Source organism: Lissotriton helveticus, chromosome 5_1 (assembly GCF_964261635.1).
Source record: "Lissotriton helveticus chromosome 5_1, aLisHel1.1, whole genome shotgun sequence".
NCBI classification, from domain to species: Eukaryota; Metazoa; Chordata; class Amphibia; order Caudata; family Salamandridae; genus Lissotriton; species Lissotriton helveticus.
The window spans coordinates 129,137,271-129,156,505 of record NC_136065.1 but is presented as its reverse complement, the minus strand read 5'-3'; the positions used below and the strand labels follow the sequence as shown (position 1 = coordinate 129,156,505).

The 19,235-nt window shown below is 43.2% G+C and overlaps 1 protein-coding gene across 1 annotated transcript in view; it reads left to right on the top strand.

The window, feature by feature from the left end:
• The window catches only part of CNTRL (centriolin), a 1,008,983-nt gene that overhangs the window by 157,290 nt on the left and 832,458 nt on the right, over positions 1 to 19,235 (top strand). Inside the window, exon 10 of the mRNA XM_078641873.1 lies at positions 9,396 to 9,505. Within this exon, the coding sequence (XP_078497999.1) occupies positions 9,396 to 9,505 (110 nt within the window). The remainder of the gene's footprint in view (positions 1 to 9,395; positions 9,506 to 19,235) is intronic.

Below are 19,235 nucleotides of genomic sequence, written 5' to 3'. Positions count from 1 at the left end.
CATTTGAGCACCCCTCACTGTCCACCTACGAGTATGGTTAGGCTCAAAACAGCACTAGCAGCAGTAGCTGGAAAGCCTGCGACAGGTGTCTCTACTGTGACCACTATGGCCTCTTTTTTGCAGCGGGTGGCAGCTGTGATCGATAAAGAAATTGATCTTGTTAACAGACGTCTCTCTAGGTCACCCGCTGCCGCCTTACATCCTTTGCATTCTGATACACTTGTGCCACTGATCAACGTTGAAGATGACCACCTGTACCAGTGTAACATTAATGGGCCCCTGTTGGTAGATAAGGACAGTCTTAGGTCCCCCAGCCATTTAACTGTTCCCTCCTTGCTTCTGCCCCTCTCCCCAGCAGTTATTATGAACAATAAGTCGGGTACCGAAGCATTATTAAACCAGGTGAATGGAGTATGCAAAGTACCTGCCCACGATAAGCATCTGGATCCCTATCAACAATCTGGACAGGAAGTCCATCTTTGACCGGGGGGAGCATCAAGAGCGGGAGGGAAATCTCAAGTGATGGGGGGTAAAGTTAAGAGATCTAAACCCAACTTGCCGCCCAAAAACCCAGTACCCTCTCATTTAATGCCCAATGCTAACATGGCAAGCGCACGGGACTCCTTTCATGTATTAATGACGAACTTGTTGTCCGCAAAGCTGGGCCCGATAATCAGTCGCTTACCTGCTATTGAAAAATGTTTAGAAGCTCCGAAATGTGGCGTCTCATCTTCATCATTGGGAGGGAATGGGGATCAGCAAAGTCAACGCAGTGTGCAGGCACCCATTATGATTAGTCTGCCTTAAGCTATTAGGGGCCAGTTACAGACACAGTTCCAATTACAGTCACATCTACCAAGGGGAAAAGTATCTGCAAGCCACTTAACTGACACGCAAGGGGGCAGCCTAAGCTCCATTACTGTAACAGCAACTTTGGGGGGAAACCACAACAGGGACAGCTTGCCAAATCAGTTCCAGCCAGATCCAGTTCCCCAAAGAGAACTAATTAGAAGGCCGTAGCCAGTCCCTGGGGGATCGGAATCTCCTTCCTCAGCAGTTACCGACCATTCACTTGCCACCAGCATCCACCCCTTATGTAGTGATATTGGGCAATGTGCCAACTCTCCCTCAAGGTTCCAAGGAGGATTTTTGCCAGTTCAAAAACAAAGTTTTACACTAGTTTTCGCTTAATACCTCACTGGGAACTAGGTTGGAGAAAAATATCAATATGGTACATATAGTAAGTTGGAAAGGTAGCTCATGCAAATCAGGCCCGGGGGATTGTGTTATTTATAATTTTAACAAACCGCATATAGCAGAAAGGATACTGTTTACAGAGTCAACCCTGTTAATCGTGGATCAAAGTCGACCATTGTGGCCTTACCACTTGGTTACTTTTATAAACCTGTCCTGCCGGGGTGCAGTAACATATCTGCTAATGATGTAGCTCCACCTGATAGCCTAGCCTGGCAGGTGGGATCTGTAGTAACAGACTATCAGCACCCGCCTCCGTGGTTAGATTTTCCAAGGCAGATGCCTTCACTGTGGCAGAATATTGGTCCCCCACCCATGGAGCTGTCTAATAGGTTTACCCCATTGGTTACGCTGGAAGCATGTGATTGACTCATTAGTCCTGCGCCCGCGGTCTCTGGTAGGCTGACTACTCAGCAGGACTCTGTAGTGTTGAGTAAGGAGGACAAAGGCGGGTCTGCTAGGAAATGTAATATCCTGGAATGTTGCCGGTTTGGCGAACAGGTTTTTTGATCCTATGTGGGTGGCCTATGTGAAATAGTTTAGTGCTATATGTTTCCAAGAAACATGGTTACTGGACCACAGCTTACATCTGGAGGGCTACAAGGCCTTTTTCGTCCCTGCTTTATTTACCCTCTTTGGCTGGGAGACCAAAGGGTGGTCTTGTAATATATATCTCAATAGCACTGAAATGCCAGATTCAATTCTTGCTAGCTCATGTTCACAGTCCCTGGGCCTAAGTAGAGGGGCACACAGAATGGTTTTTTTAAACATTTATAATGGGAAATCATGCTCTAGCGATGGGTGTAATATTACATTGTTAGGAACTTTTATAAGACGACACTGCATAGCAGAGGTGCACAACCTTATGGTTATGGGGTATTTTAATTAGGGCTCCCGGTTTTATGGTATTTATTTTTTCTACATTTCCGTCTGTATTTATCCATATTTATTTTTTGCAAATTTTGTCTGTATTCATCCATCTCTATTTTGTGTTTTCTGTAATAATGACCTGCCATGGGCATTTTCCTCATTTATTTGACTGATAAATGTACATTCGCATTTGAATGTCCTATAAGATTTGAGCAGTATACAGTGCAATAGCGTTATCTGAAAACACTTATATTGCAGAATAGCATAAATAACTGTAGAGCTTAATTAAGCTTAATTAAAGCTTAAATAGGAAATGTATTGTCTTTTTTCATCTCCCCTACCTCTCAATCTGTACTGCTACTGACCTGGCACTCGTGATTGACAGTAGAAAAAAAATCTAAAGAAGACATATTTTCCATATATTTCTGTATTTAAAAATAAATACAGACAGGAAAAAAATAGTTTTCTGTCTGTATTTATCTGTAAAAATCAGTAAAAATGGAAAACTGGGAGCCCTCATTTTAATATACACCCGTTTGGGGACCCTGGGATTACACGTCTAGCCGACCTGGGATGTCAAAGGGCAGAGGGTGTTCACTTCGAACATTCTGTTCAAGGGGATGTTCTGAACAGCCTCCTACACAAATTTAACCTGATATCTCTCATGTCTTTGGGTGATCTGTTGAACATAGCCTCTGTCCCCCTCTTTCAAAGGGAGATGTAGTGGCACATTTATTGATTTTATTCTAGTGCCTTTCCTCTTACAATCCTTATTTCAAGGTTTCATAATTGAGGATAGTGCTTTCAGTGACCCTAACCCCCTCTGTGTTAAACTAGGAGGCCCTTTATTGACCACCCAACTAAGAGTTGACCCAATGGGTTTCATAATACCGACCAACAGGAAGAGAAGGTTACATTGGACACCGATCTCTCCCGATAATTCAGTAAAGGGATCTTGTGCCAGAGAATTTGCACTATGTACCTCATTGGGTACTTCAACGGAAGAGGTAATACATGCTTTTAACACTATCTCCCTTAGAGTAGGAGAGTTTTTGTGTTTTCACAACTCCAAAATGGTTTGATTTGGGGTAGCTTATCTAAGTGACACGGCACTCAGACTCCTGATTTTTTTGATAAAAACGTGGTTAAAGGAGGGCCTAACACTTTGTCATTTGATTTTAAAGGATTATATGTCCCTGGACCATGCATTTAATATACCTTGGTTTAGATAAATTAAGAGTAGCTTTGAAAAACTGGGACGAGCTGAACTTTTCACTAATCCTGATTTAATAACCAATAAGGATGTGAGGATAATAAGGGAGTCCTTTATCAGTTTAAGAAAATTGGAAAGGGAAGAGCGGGAGCTGCAAGAACCAAGCATTCGTAAATTTTTAATGCTTAAGACGACCCCATTAGCTAAGCCGTATCTCCTGGGGCTTTTATCTGTTTATGAACGATTTTTATTGACAAGATTTAGCTTGGACCTCTTTCACCTCCTGCTTGCCTTCCCCAGGGGGTGCCGTAGAGGCCAGCAGCTTGTATCCTGTTGCTGCGATGGTGAGTCTCCACAGAACCTGCTACATTTTCAATCAATCAAGCAGGACATTTGTAGAGCACGCTACTTACCCATGAGGGTCTCAAGGCACGGGGGGGGCTGCTACTGCTCGAATAGCAAGGTTTGAGGAGTCTTCTGAAGGATAGAAGGTCCTGGGTCTGCAGTAGGAGGATGGGGAGGGTGTTACAGGTCTTGACGGTGAGGTGGAAGAACGATCTTCCGCCAGAGGACGCCCTTCGGATGCTGGGGACAGTGGCGCGGGCGTGGTCGGCACAACGGAGCTCGCTATTGGGGATGTAGAAGCTTAGTCGTCTATTGAGGTAGGCTGATCCGGTGTTGTGGAGTGCCTTGTGTGTGTGTGTGAGGAGCTTGAAGGTGATTTTCTTGTTGACGGGGAGCCAGTGCAGGCCTCTCAGGTGGGGGGTCGATGTGGCTGAGGCGAGGGATGTCGAGGATCAGGCGAGCAGAGGTGTTTTGAATCTGCTAGGGTCGTTTCAGGAGTTTGTCGAGGCTCCTGCGGAGAGGGCGTTTCCGTAGTCCAACCTGCTGCTGACGAGGGCCTGCGTGACCGTTCTTCTAGTTTCTGTGGGTATCCACCTGTAGATCCTGCGGAGCATGCGGAGGGTGTTGAAGCAGGAGGACGAGACGGCGTTGACCTGCTTACGCATGGAGCGAGTAGAGTCGGGGATGACCCCTAGGTTGCGTGTGTGGTCGTGGGTGTTGGAGCTGTTCCCAGTGCGGTCGGCCACCAGGAGTCGTCCCACGCCGAGGGGGTGGAGCCGAGGATGAGGACTTCCATCTTGTCCGAGTTTAGCTTCAGTCGGCTGTTCTTCATCCACTCTGCGACGGCTTTCATTCCTTCGTGGAGGTTGGTTTTGGCGGTGCGGCGGTCCTTGGTGAGGGAGAGGATCAGCTGGGTGTTGTCGGCGTAGGAGATGATGTTGAGGTCATGCAGTCAGGCGACGTGGGCGAGCGGTGCCATGTAGATGTTGAACAATGTTGGGCTGAGGGATGAGCACTGGGGTAAGCCGCAGATTATCTCGGTGGCCTCGAGCGGGAAAGGGGGAGGCGTACGCTCTGCCGGAGAGGAAGGAGGTGGTCCAGTCCAGAGCCTTGTCTTGGATCCCAGCGTCGGGGAGGAGTGTGCGTAGGGTGCAGTGGCAGACAATGTCGAAGGCGGCTGTCGTGTCCTGGAGGATGATGGCCGCGGTTTCTCCGTTGTCCAGCAGGGCACTGATGTCATCGGTGGTGGCGATGAGGGCAGTTTCGGTGCTATGGTTGCTGTGGAACCCGGACTGGGATGGGTCCAGGATGCTGTTCTCCTCGAGGTAGCGGGTCAGTTGTCTGTTGACGGTCTTCTTGATGACCTTCACCGGAAACAGGAGCAGGGAGATGGGCCGGAAGTTCTTGAGGTCCTTGTGGTCAGCCTTGGATTTCTTGAGTAAGGTGTTGATCTCGGCGTGCTTCCAGCTCTCCGGGAAGGTCGCTGTCTCGAATGAGATGTTGATGGCTTTCCGGGGATGGGGTGCGATGGTGGTTCTGGCTTTGTTGAGGATGTGGTGAGGGCATGGGTCTGACGGAGATCCGGAGTGGATGGTGTTCATGATTTTGATGGTGTTGTCTTCGTTTATGTTGGTCCAGGCGAGCAGGGGGTTGGTGCGGATGGCAGCCGTGGGGACGGAAGTCTCGGTGGTTGTCGGAGCGGTCGTGATGTTGAAGGTGTCGTGGATGTCAGCAATCTTGTGATGGAAGAAGCTGCCTAGGGAGTCGCACAGGTCTTGCGAAGGTGGGATGTCGTTGGTGTTGGAGGTGGGGTTGGAGAGTTCCTTCACGATGTTGAAGAGCTTTTTGCTTTGTGTGCATTGTTGTCTAGGTAGTATTTGAAGGAGACCCTTTTGGCGGATCTGATGAGGTGGTGGTGTCGGCGGGTGGCGTTCTTGTGGGCTACGTAGCTATCTGGTGTCTGTTCACTGTGCCATTTCTTCTCAAGCTTTTAGCACGTTTGCTTGGAGGCCTGGAGGTCTTCAGTGAACCAGCTGGCTTTTTTGCTGGTGAGTCTGTTGGGGGGTTCTTGAGCGGGGTGAGGGTGTTGGCGCAGACGTCGATCCATTGTCTGAGTTTGCGGGCGGTGGGGTCGGCGGGTGGTCTCCGGGCGAGGGTGGTGGTTAGCTGGTCTTCGGTGACTTTACTCCAGCAGCAGCGGGGGATCTGTTGGGTGCGGTGGTGCCTGGTAGGTTTCCGGAAGGTGAAGTGGATGCAGCGATGGTCGGTCCAGTTGAGTTCTGTGGTGTTGGTGAAGGAGATGTGGGAGCTTGCGGAGAAGATGGGGTCAAGCATGTGACCAGCTGAGTGGGTGGGCATTGTGACGAGTTGTCTGAGTTCGAGGTTGTCGATCAGGGTGGTGGAGTTGCGGTCATTGTTCTCGAGGTGGAAGTTCAGGTCCCCGAGAAGGATGTAGTCTGTGGAGGCGAAGGACGTGTGTACTGACTAAGTCGGCGATGGAGTCGCTGAACTGTGGTCAGGGTCCTGGGGGTCTGTAAACGAGGGTGGTGTTGGGATCGGTGTGGATCTGGAAGTGCAGGTGTTCGGTACTGAGGGTGTCGTCTGTGTTGGTCAAGACTCTGAGAGTGTTCCTGTGGACGATGGCAATTTCTCCTCCTACTCCGCTGGTGCGGTCCCTGCGGGTGATCTTGTAGCCGTCCGGGATGGCTATGGCGATGTCAGGTGCCGAGGAGGGGTTCAGACAGGTCTCCATCAGGAAGGCGATGTCTGGGGTGGTTGAGTCGAGTAGGTCCCAGAGTTCAACGGCGTGTTTGCGGGCAGGGCGGGTGTTGAGAAGGATGCATCGGAGGTGGTTGGGTTCTTTCCTGGTGGGTGGATTTGCAGGTCGGATGCTGGTGAAGCTGCAGTTCCGGCAGGTGAAGGGTCCATGCATGCGTTTCGGGGCAGCCAGGAAGCAGGTGTGTGATCGTCCGATGTTGAGGGTGCGTTCCAGGCGCCGACGGGTGCAGACGGGCTTGCCTTAGGCGCGCCAGCGGCGCGCCCACTGCACGCGGCTGCCATATAAGGGGAGATGGGAGGCAGGAGTAGTTGGGAGGCAGGAGTGGGGCGGCGAATGGACGAGCAGGGGGGCGGGTCGCAGGGACACAGCGGCGGGAAAAAAACGGGTGAGGAACGGCAGAGGGAGCAAAGGGCAAAACAGGGCACAGAAATCACAAGAGGGAAAGAGGGAACAGGAACAAACACAGATGGCAAAAAACAGTCCAGAAAACAATTTAAAAAAATCATATACAGGGCACAGAGAAACAACAGAGGGAGAAAGGAGATGAAAGAAAACACAGGGGGCAAAACAATCCAGAAACAATACAACCCAGGCACAGCGAGCAAGCCTCAAACTCGCGTCCGGCAGCAGCAGCAACCTGTTGGGGGGGTGGGGAGGGGTGATCACAACAGGTGGAGCTGTTGCGGTGGCGAGGGGAGCGACCTGCCCGATGTTCTTCTGTAAATTTCATGAGGTTCCGAGGAAGTCTTATTTAGTCCCTATTTCAAAGAAGCTGAATTTTGCTCATGCGCGCCCAGCTCTCCTGTATCTACAACTGCTTAAGGACGATTGTATTTTCTTCACTGTTGGATGTCTGAAATCCGTGGTGAAGTCCAGGGCTTGTCTTGATTAAAAAGTGTGAGGGTTTTGGGCTTATGCTTACCTTTTTTTAAGTTCTACTTATTTTATAAAACATGACTCTTCTTTCGAGGGAATTAATTTAAAGAAGAAAATGTTGATTTATGAATTGTAAATTGATGTCACCAAACAATCGTATTTATGGTATACCATCGTTTTATTATGTTTAATGGTGCTGACCTTTTACAATTTTATAATACCTTATGGTCGTGTTACTCTGTTTTATGGTTATTATGTTACAAGCGACCTTGGGACCACTGACGATAAATTGTGCTGCTATTCTGAACATTTAATTATTTTATGTTTTGTCAACTTTTATGGTTTTATACTTCAAAAACCGAATAAAGTTTATATTGATTGATTGATTGATTGCACAGACATACAGTTTTACTGATAAAACTATACAGCGCTCAAACGATGATGTGTGGAAATAGCATCACCTTGCGTATTGATTCGTTTTTGATCATATTAAAATATTTGTTTCCACCACACTTTAGAATTACAAAAGAATGTGCTCCATTTGTACCTTCATAATTATTATATATTCCGAAAATTTGCACAGTTCATTTACAGACATTTACATTTTGTTGTGTGGTAGACAATAGCCTTTCCTTTCACAACCTCAGATTGTCAGATAAATCCTCGCACTTTGAAGACTGAGAAAGAAAATTAACGACCAAGCTCCCTCAGAAGACAGAGCCTGACATTGACCTCTGTCTTTGAATGTACTGCGAATGTGACAAGATTAGGACAAAATTAGGACACAATTTAAAGGCCTCTTTACAGAAAGTGAGAAATACATTAAACAGGCTAAAACAAATAAAGTCAGCAAATAAAAAGCAAGCAAATGTGAATTACAAACAACAAAATCAATGAAAAGCAGTGGGCGTAATGCATTCCTAGGTCAGATTTAAGAATGTCCCCAAGAAGTATTTAGCAACCAGCTGTGCTTTCTGGCAGGCTTTGACCTAAATGTCACTGTGCTTTTCGCTGGAAGGACCACCCAAGCCCACAAGTTATCCGGGGCTGGTGTTATCTGTCAAATTTGGAAGCTCTCAGGAGCTTGGCAACCCGTCCCCCAGACTTCACCATTTGTACTGCAAAATGAATTTTATTTTGAACTCCCAAAAACTTCCACGCTTATTCTGTGTTATCTCAGGACCCTGCCTGCAGTTGTAAAGCATTTTCTCTGGTCAGTTTTCTGTAATTCTCAAAACTACCACTCCTAGACTGAAAAGCCCTCTGCATGTGTTCTTTTGCACTTGAAAATTGGGACTTATCTTCCCATTGAAAGTTATTGAGAGAGATAAAAATCCTCTAAGTCGAGAAGAAAACAGTTTTAAAGTTATTTCGCAAGAAAATGACACATCCATTCTCAATTGCAACTAGCACTTTCAAGGAAGTATTGCAGTTTGTGTGTGTGAACTATGCAAGGCCTCAGACATTGGAAAAGCAAAATACTCTGACGTATGACAGGACTATAATCTAGATGTATGCAAGACTTCTCTTGATTAATAAAACCTTTACGCATCCCTATATGTAAGTAGGTAGTAAGCATAAAAAATGGAAGGCCTAATTTTTCTTTAACTCATTGTCTGTCGTATAGAATAACCACACTTCATTTGCACAGCGGTCGAAGTTGGCGTCAATGCCCCTGTCACAACGGCCCTTCGATGTATTGTGGAATATACTTGGGATGGGGCAGTGGAGTCTCTTTGGCCAACTCTGCCACTGTCCAGGTACAAATGCTTCATGAATCTGGCACAGAACATTACGGTTAGAATTTGTACAAATAGGAACTCCCAGAGACGTAAACCAGTGGTTTTCTAGACTGCATTGTATAAGCAACCAGGCATAAACAATATCTTGTGGAGGTACTAATGTTCTTGTAAGTTTCTAAAATGGAGGTGGCTTTTCTCATAAAGTCAAGTACATTTTGCAGTCACTTATACAGCTTTAGTCTCACCCATAGACAAGTGTGCATACAATACATTTGCTGTGGAAATTACAATTGCTCTATATTCTTTTTTTCTGCAGCACATGATAGGTTAACAGCATTACAGAAGGAAATTGTGAAAGCAGAACAACAGATACTAAAAGCAACAGAAGAACTTAAAGAACTGGAGGATGCGGTTGCACAGAAAAAGGTATGTAAGAGGCAGAGGTGAATTTCAAAAACTGAAATGTGTAGTTAACCTAATGAACAGGTTTTTAAACCTGTAATTCTTCCACACTTTGTTCTCTTTCATCCTTATTTTGTTACATTTCTCTGTTTAATTGTAACATCAGACTCATCCTTGAGTTCTCTTTGCTTCCTACCACATCTCATTTTTGTTACTTGGGCCTTGTGCTAACATGTTTTGAATTCCTTAAAATTCTGTAAATTTTACCTCATTAAATATGTTAAACTTTGTGGTCATGACTATTGTCTTCTGCAGTCATCATGTTCCTCTGTGCTTTTATTTCACCACTACATGACCTACAGTTATGCCATATGCTCCCCATGACTCCCTTTCCTTGTAATTCTCCTATTGATCTTGTATTTTTCTTCTTCATGTGATCCAAGTATAGTTTCTCACTTTTTACTCACTAGCCACTGTTCTGTATATGTGTACCCCATAATCTTTAGTCACAATGTCTAGTTTTTTATGTTTTCCATCTAGTCTTACTCCCTCCCCCGTTTTTCTTACCTTTCACAATTTGTCCTTTTCTTTGAATTGTAATTAAAAGAATAATTTGCTGGAAGTTATTATGTAACTTAAATATGTGCAATGAACCCTGTGGAGTTATGAAGTGTGCTATACAGATGAAAGAATACAGTGGTAAGCAGAGGATTTATGCATTGCTTGTGCTCCTTGGCAACTTGCTTGTGATGTTTTTTATTTTTTTATTTATTTGGTAAATTATTATTCCCATCATTTTTGGATTATTGATTTAGGTGAAGGGAAAATACCAACTTTCAATCCAGCTGCTTCAACTGCTGCCAGGAGAATCTTCTAAATTGAGAATGCTAAAATATTTCAGACAGGAAATTAAATTCCGCTTTTGTCAGCAATGTAGCAATATATAAATGGATAACCACCAATTATTGTACCAGGGATAACAGAAAAGACCTCTTCCAATATAAGTCCAGAAAATGTTCTCTAGTGGGTGCCGTAGGGTGCAACATTTATGCCTGGAATAAGATAGTTGGTTGGAATGACTCCTGGTCCCTCAGTAACCAATAAGGTAAATGTTCCCAGTGGTAACCACACCCACTTTTGCAGCAAGTCTTCAACTACACTAACCTTGGGCTCTGAAGGCTCTGGGTGTGTGCTGGGCGTGTATTGTGGAAATCCTAGTGTCCTCCCACATCAAAAACTAAAACCCAGTTTGGTCTAGGTACTGCACCCAACAAACCCAGAGACAGAAGTTTGGTAGGACACAATCAGCAACCAGGCAGTGGATGAACAAGAATTGTCTTGGCATATTCTCTCCATTTCAAGCCTTCCCTCAGTGGTATATGGGAACCCAGCACACCTTTCAAACAGGATTTGGCACTGGGCTGTCAAAGGGAGGCCCACAGCCCCCACTCTGCTTATTTGGTTGAATTCAGAGGAGTCATCTCTGCGCCTTCAGGTCAGCCTTTTGTTTGCTCCTGAAAGGCATTTCCTGCCTTTTCTCAGGCTATTCAGGGATAATCTCTAGCTGGGAGCTGGCAGAGGCTTATGTTAATTAGCTTTCTGATAGTTCAAGCAGATAAAAGATGATTTCACCACTGAATTGGATTTTTAAAAACAATTAAAATATTTGCTTAATTATTTGTCTAGCTGGTCCCTTTCACAAGATACAGTATTGATATTTTAATGTGCACTCTACATAGAACAGTTAGTCCTTCAACAGAGAAAATTGCTTTTAAGGCCTCGTCACTGTTGGGACATGGTAACATTAACTTAGCACATGTCCCAATTTTAAATACCATGCACACTACCTTGTTGGCAACCAGGCTTACATGGTAGTGACTTACTAACTATTTAATTGAAAGTTGTTACCTTTCAAAAGAGTTTTATTTTGACAGGTCACAGTGCATGTTTACATTGCAACAGGCAGGCTACATAGGATAGGCCTGAAGCCATTGCCACTGGAGTGGATGGCACAATAGGTGAGGAGCAGGATCGAGACTGAATTGCATATCACTGGATCCAAACTGGGGTGGCATAGTGAGCAAAAGAACGATAGATGAAACCCAGATCTCTTGACTGTGGGTGAGTGGTTGAAAAGTTTCAACACTCCGTCCATTATCTTGTTGCGTTTGCTATACCTGAATGAGAAGCACAATTTTTCCAGTGATGTCCAATGTTTTTAAATGTATGTGCCACGCTCTTTGGTTAAAAGGTGGACTCCATTCTGAGCCATTTTAAACACTACTTGCCAGTTCCACCAGCAGTGCCAAATGTTTTAGGGCTATTTCAGATGCTTTTCTTATTGATAGAGCAAACACACGTATTCTATCCAACAGGCTGTCAAGTCTTTTCATGGCTCCAAAGCAGAAGGTGGTGTCAGAGGTGGTTGCCACCAGCAAGCCAAGTATTCCTCTTCCTCCTTCTCATCTGCTGTGGCTGCCACCAAACTACTTTAATCTCCCCTCCAGTCTGGTTGTTTGTGACCGGTCAGGGGCAGAATCAAATGTTGTCAGCCTGGCATTTACTTCGTATCAGTGGGCCCTTCAAGTTGTTTACTCCATTCTTTTTTGTTTTCCCACCCTTCCCATTTCTGCACATGTTAGACGTTGTCAGTCCATGCTGCTATCCTGTCCAGAGACATTCAGTCTCATCTTGCCATGGGTAACATCAAGGTTGTATCTGAGGTAGAGAGAGGCAGTCCGGTACCTTTACTTCTGATTCTTCAGAGGGACAGGAGGGTGATACTGAGATTAGACCACAGATTTCTAAATAGTTCCTGAGAAAGAACAGATTCAAAATGCTGACACTGGCCCAGGTGATCTCAGCCTTCGTTCCCTGAGACTGGGTGGTGTCTGTAGTAATATTCCAATGTATATAAAGAGAACTCCAAGAAATAAAATGAATAATATTTATTCATGAGCGGTGAAGAATAGATGTAGCTGGAAGGAAGGTTCATCCAAAGAATGAATCTCAACTCCAGTTTCAGTACACACATTAGAACATTCATTTGTAAGAAAACATTCCACAATACATAGATAGGATTCCATTTAAAGGAACATGCAATCACTACACATCCCCCTTCTTCAATAAAAAAAACAAATATTAAAAACATTAAATACAACAAATGTTAAATAACGAACCTTCAGTAAACACACCACTTGGAGACTCCAAAGAAACAGGAACCTGTGAACCATCCTGAACTTCAGAATCTTCATCCACAACACCATTTCCCTTTTCAAATTGAGAAAAAAAAAACATCCAACCACCAATAATCCCTTTCCAAAACACTACAGAGATTCCCTTCTAAACCAGTCTCGCCTGCTAACGCAAACCGACTCATATGATGAATCGTGCCATATCCCATTGGACCGTATTCTTCATAACCCTTACAACAGTTTTGGGTTTAAAAAAAAAAAACTTTGAGTGTAACTTTCCAACCTTCCTTGCAGATTTAACACGTACCATGTGCCCAACACTGATATTTACTTCCCTAGTGCCATGTTTCCTATCATAATAATTTTTATTTCTATCTAGTGACTTCAAAATAGATTGTTGAACTTAGTCAGCATCCCAATCCACTGGCTACAAAGCTCAAGATGCTGTAAGTCTTGCTGTCCAAAAAAAAATGTCAGGACTAACCTCACATATAAAGGAGTCTAAACCTTCACAAACCTGCTTACAGTGTAGCCCCAACGAAATAGGATTTTGTGTAGAACTATCAGAGTTGTTGTGTCCAAACTGTGTTTGTGTCCTCACCATCCTCCTTTTTGAAATGAGACAAAACTTCTAACTACCCATAAACTCTTTTAAATTAGCAGTATCTTACTCTTCCACAAAGAAGTTCCCTGCTAGAGCAACTCTATTCTATTTACTCTACCAACATAGAATTTCACTTGGGACAGTGTAAAACAGTAAATTCTTGTTCAAAACCTGTACTAGTTACGAAACTCTCCATCAAATGTGATTTAAACTGGACACCATAGTTCGTCAAACTAAAAGCCGGAAAACCCTCTCTTTAAAAAAAACACATCTCTAAGAAACTAAACACACACTATGCATCCACCTTATTTACGACCTTCACTTCAAACTATCCTGAAAATAAGTCCACGAACACTACAATGTACCTAATCACACCGTCCAGTTAAATCATGAGTCCCATAATATCCATAGCAAAACTTTGCTACGGCAAACTAGTACAATCTAACGAAGATGGCGGTGAATGAAGCATTTTCTGTGCTTAGTCCGAAGTTTCACACTAAAAACAATATGAACAAGTCTATCTATGCTTACGTTATGCGTCTTTTGGTCGAAAAAAAATTCCTGGATGACCTAAATATTTGGGACCAAGTTTAACATTCTTACACCATCCCTGAATAACCCTACCTTAATAAATCTACTAGAAACTGCACGCAACATATCATCTTCCTTATATTACTCTTCCCACATAAGCTTCAGACAGAGAATTTTCAAATACTGCAGCAACACACCACACGGGTCTAGGGCAATTTCTTTAAGCAATAAGGAATGCCTACTGAGATGCTTGGAACCAACTGTACATTATAAATGAAATCTTTGAATCATATAGACATCTTGGCTACTCTACCTGATGTTCTGGATAAATCTTCTATAGTTAGTATTCTAAGTAAAGTTTTGTGGTCTGACCTTAAGACATTTCCTGCTTTAAATGAGTGCATAAGTCGTTCGTCTTAAGAAAGTTAAATACATTTTTTTTTAACGCTTACAATTGTTGTTTTGAACAACCAAGAAATTTGATTCTGAGAATGGACAAAACTTCTTTTAAAGTGGTATTCTACTGAATCTTATCCTTACCCATAATCAGAATATTGCTTTGGAAGACAACAACCTCAGAAAAGTTCGACATCAACTTCTGAAACACTGTTGTGACTTTTGTTCTTTCCACCCTAATATTGGTGGACTATTTTTTTTGCAACATATAATTTTCCCATAGCATGCTTTCCTTTAAAACAAAACATGAGGGTTCTAATCCCTAGCATATCAATTTTTCTGCCTGTAAAACTTTCGGCAGTAACATCATTGGATTCTAACCACCATCTTATTTTGTCCACAAAATGAGTTTTCCACATCTCTTGTGGCACTACAGTGAACGGTGAACCCGAATCTGCTGCCAATTGTACTGTAATTCCACCCAAAGAAATATCACAATAAGGATTAAATGATGAGTCACTAGAGGTATTTAAAACAACTTTTTTCCTATGTACCAAATTTCCCTGAACAACATTATTGTCCAAATTTGATGAAGAAAAATCACCCTCGTGTTGGACATACATCACCTTTTTTTTTTTAACACTTTCATGTTCTTCCTGTTGCACACTCGCGAAAAGTGTCCCATCAATCCGCACTCCCAGCACTTGGTAGATCTAGCAGGGCATTTTTCAAAGAAAACAGCATGTGAATAACTACCACATCCAAAACAAACTAAGTTGCTACACACCTTTTGTTCAGTACCCTTAAATTTCCTTCTAACATTGAAATCAGTTTTCACTTTCTCAAACTTGTTGGTTTCAAAATTCTTATGCCCTGTTACCTCTTCTACCACCTTCCCCACAGTTTCTTTTGGCATCCTGTTATCCTGCGAAGACGTAGCTTTAGCACAACGATCAGACATTTCTGTCTTGTTAACTAAGGCAATTATATCTTTAAGACATTTATTACCCTCGACCCATAACTTGTCCTTCAAAGATTTGTTTTTGGTATACCTTACTACTAGGTAAAGGATTAGATCATTGTGTAATTGAGCAAATTCACATTTCCTCGTTAACCTTTTCAAAACTGAAATAAATTCCTTCAGAAATTCAGCAATACCTACTGGGGAAGAAAAAAATTCATGCAAATCTAATAATGCATTTTTAAAAACATCCAAATCTCCCACTGTGCTTTCATGTGTATGCATTTCTTCAAGAATGCGCAAACCCTCTGGATCAAGTGAATATAACAGTATTCGTTTCTTCTTTTCAGGAGAGAATGTACCGTTGACATCCTCTAAGTTAGCAATGAAATTTAAGAAACATGCATTCCAATCCACCCAGGAAACAACAGGTTCTTCACAAACTGACAAAAATTCTCTAGGTGAATTGATTTGTAAATTCAATGGATTTTTGTCACTGGTTGTAACTGTTCTTGATGCGCTCGCTGTCAGTGGCATAATTGAATGCTTTAAAGAAAACAAACACCTGAAACAAAATTGGTTAGTTATCCGAAACGACCCCCTCGTGAATGATGTCTTTGTGAGAAAAAAATACCTGACACAATAACTAGTTAGTTATTTGAAACAACCACTTCGTGAATGATGTCTTCGTGAAAAAGAAATACCTAACACAATAACTGGTTAGTTATTTGAAACAACCACTTCATGAACAATGTTTTCGTGAACCAACAGCTGAATATTGAATGAACCACTTTGTGAATGATGTCTTCATGTAAGGGAATACAAAAGACAACAACTCGTTAGTTATTGTACTTGTTGAATTATCAAAAACGACACTTCGTGAATGATGTCTTACAACAAGTAGAATATTGTACTTGTAAAATATTGAATACGACCACTTCGTGAATTATATCGCAATCACGTCATGAATAATGGCAGTTTGTGATGCACCAGGTTAAAAAAAAAATTAAATTTTTTTTTTAAAGTAAAACCTGCAAAATGAATTGGGTTAGTGAAAAAGAAATAATATATGATGATATAGAAACTCCAAATCGTGAAATAACCACTTCGTGAAAAGGTGTCCTCCAGTAATGTTCTAGACTTCCAGCTGCATAAAAATCCAAGAATAGTAGAAAATCCTTGTGAGTTACACCGCTAAACTTCGTGCAATATATATAAAAGTACAGCTAAAATTCCTTTCCGAAAATTGCCTCTTCCGATATTTCCACAACGTAAGTGGTTGCCAAGGAAACCCGAAACAACACTTTCAAAATGGCCGTCAAACGTAGGCTGATGCGTGATGATGCTATCACGCTGGGTGGCATGATGAGTGATGATGCTATCACGTTAGGTGGCGTGCGTCCTAACGCGTCGTGATGACGTGGTGATTGCAAGATGGAGATGAGATGCTGTGCACAGCTCTCTCGAGAACCACGTCAAAGACGTTCCAATGCAGGACGCTATTACCAGGAATCCGTTACAGCGCCGATTTCAAAGATAAACAGCAGGTAGAAACCTCACTGTTAAAGTTGACAAAGTACAAAAATCGCCATCCAAACCGGATAATTTTCTTTCACATGCCTCTTCCCAAATGAGTGCCCAGTACGATTCACGCTTCATTCAGTCCGAAACGACTCCTCGTGTAGGAGATAAACGGCAACACGAAGCAACAGAAACGTACTCCAGAACAATAAAATTCTTTTAAAGTACTTACAGGAAGAGATGAAATTTCCAAGCAGATAAGGCGATTTATAATTCCAAAAGTCGAGATTTAACAAAAGGCAGTCACTTTTGTGGTTTAAATCTGGTTCTTTTTCTTTAAAAAACCATCCATGTCGCCAAAATTGTAGTAATATTCCAATGTATATAAAGAGAACTCCAAGAAATAAAATGAATAATATTTATTCATGAGCGGTGAAGAATAGATGTAGCTGGAAGGAAGGTTCATCCGAAGAATGAATCTCAACTCCAGTTTCAGTACACACATTAGAACATTCATTTGTAAGAAAACATTCCACAATACATAGATAGGATTCCATTTAAAGGAAAATACAATCACTACAGTGTCCTTGGACTTTCAGGACGTGTACTTTTTATGTCCTGATCCTGAATTCCTACAGGCTGTATTTCTAGTTTGTGGTCGTTATGGATCCTTACCAATTCACCATCCTCCTCTTTGGCATTACGTCAGCCCACTGGGTATTCATGAATGTGATGTCATCTTCGTAGGTGAGGTAGTCATGGATTTTTCTTACCTCGACTAACTAGCTCCTGAGGCAGTATCACCTGAGCTAACTGTTGATCACCTGTGGATGTTGGGCTCATTGCTGTCCAATCTTGACTTCATTAATAAACTAAAGTCCTGTTGAACATGTGGACTCTACAGTAGAACCTTTAGCTGCATGGGGCTCAGCACTGGGGTGAGCCTATCGGACATCATGCATGTCTCGGACGAGGCGGACAATAGTGGATGATAGATGCCAGTCTGACATGTGCAGACCATTCTCCTTACCCCATCCAGAGCTCAATATTGTGAATTGTGACTGATGTGTCGACCCTTGGCCGGTTGGGGACCACCTGGACCACATGGAGATCAGAAGAGCAAAAACATTATATCAATATTCTGGAACTGCATGCCATTCAGTTGACAGTCAAGGCTCTTCTGCCTTTCATCAAGGGCATGTGTCTCCAGTTCTTGCTAACATGACTGTCATGTGGTGCTGCAACAAGCAGGGCGCTGTGGGGTTTGTTCTCTCGCTTTCTCTCTATTTCTCTCTATTTTTCTCTAGAGGCTCTGTGTAGGAGGATGTGTAGGAGACTGGTTCCTCAAAGGATTTCTCTGCATCTTTGCCCAGTAGGGCATGTCTGTGGTTTGTTTCCTCTGACAATGTGCAGTGTCTGGCCTTATGCACCTTGGAATATCCTCATCCTTGTTTCCTAGAAGATACGTTTCATCTTTGGTGGGACTCCGGCCTCTTTTACGTGTTCCATCAGCTGTTGCTCACCCCATAGGTCATGGGGGAAGGTCATCCTCATAGCCTGGGATTGGGCCCGGAAATCTGGTACTCCAGCCTGCTGATTCTGAGCATTTGCCCTCCACTTCATCTCTCTTTCTTTGGAAGGATCTATTGTCCCAGCAGAAGGGGGCGGTCCTGCACCCAAACCTTCGCAATCTACCCATTTATGTGTAGGGATTGAACTGAACCAGTTAAGTGGCGTTGATCTACCGTCCGAGGGGATGGATATGATCCCATTGGGCTTAATTTGTGGCCAGGTGTGAGGACTGACTGGTCAGCCCTCTTCAAGTCAAATTTTCTGATATCCTTTTGTTTGTATCTCTGGCCCGACAAGATTTTGCTTTGGTCACTGTTAAAAGTTACTTATCTGCTCTTTTGACATTTCTACATTTGACTGTTGAGCCCTCCTTATTCATTTATTCTCCTTGTTCGCCCACTGTGTTGTGTTTTTTGCAAAGGACCTATTTATATTTCTGCCTGAACCTTTCATTATGCCCACAGTGTTACTTTAATTTGGTTCCTACAATTTTTGATGTGCATACCTTTTGAGCCTAAGCACTGCTGTTCCCTGAGTTTGACGCTTAAAGTCATTTTCCTTATTATGATTACTTCTGTGTGTCACATTAGTGAATTGGAGGTGCTTTTTATGCTGCCGCTACATACCAACATCTGACCTGACAAATTGGCGCTTTGGACTAGGTCATCCTTCCTTTTGGAAGGGCTGTCCCTCTTAAATGCGTGGCAGTCCATCAAACACTGTGGTTTTTTCCTCTCTCCTCCACATCCCTATAAGAAGGACTAGAGGCTGCACAGATAGCGCTTAGGAGCACCTGGTAGATGACCAACTCTTCATTGGATTCGCCTGTGCGAAAGGCGTTTGATCCAAAAATGTGCCTTATTTTGGTAGGTTTTTCTTTGTATAAAGCTGTGCGATGCCTTGGCCAAGAAGGATTGAGTCTTAAGCACCTTTAGGCTAATTCCACCAGTTCAAAGGCATCCACTGTCACTTAGA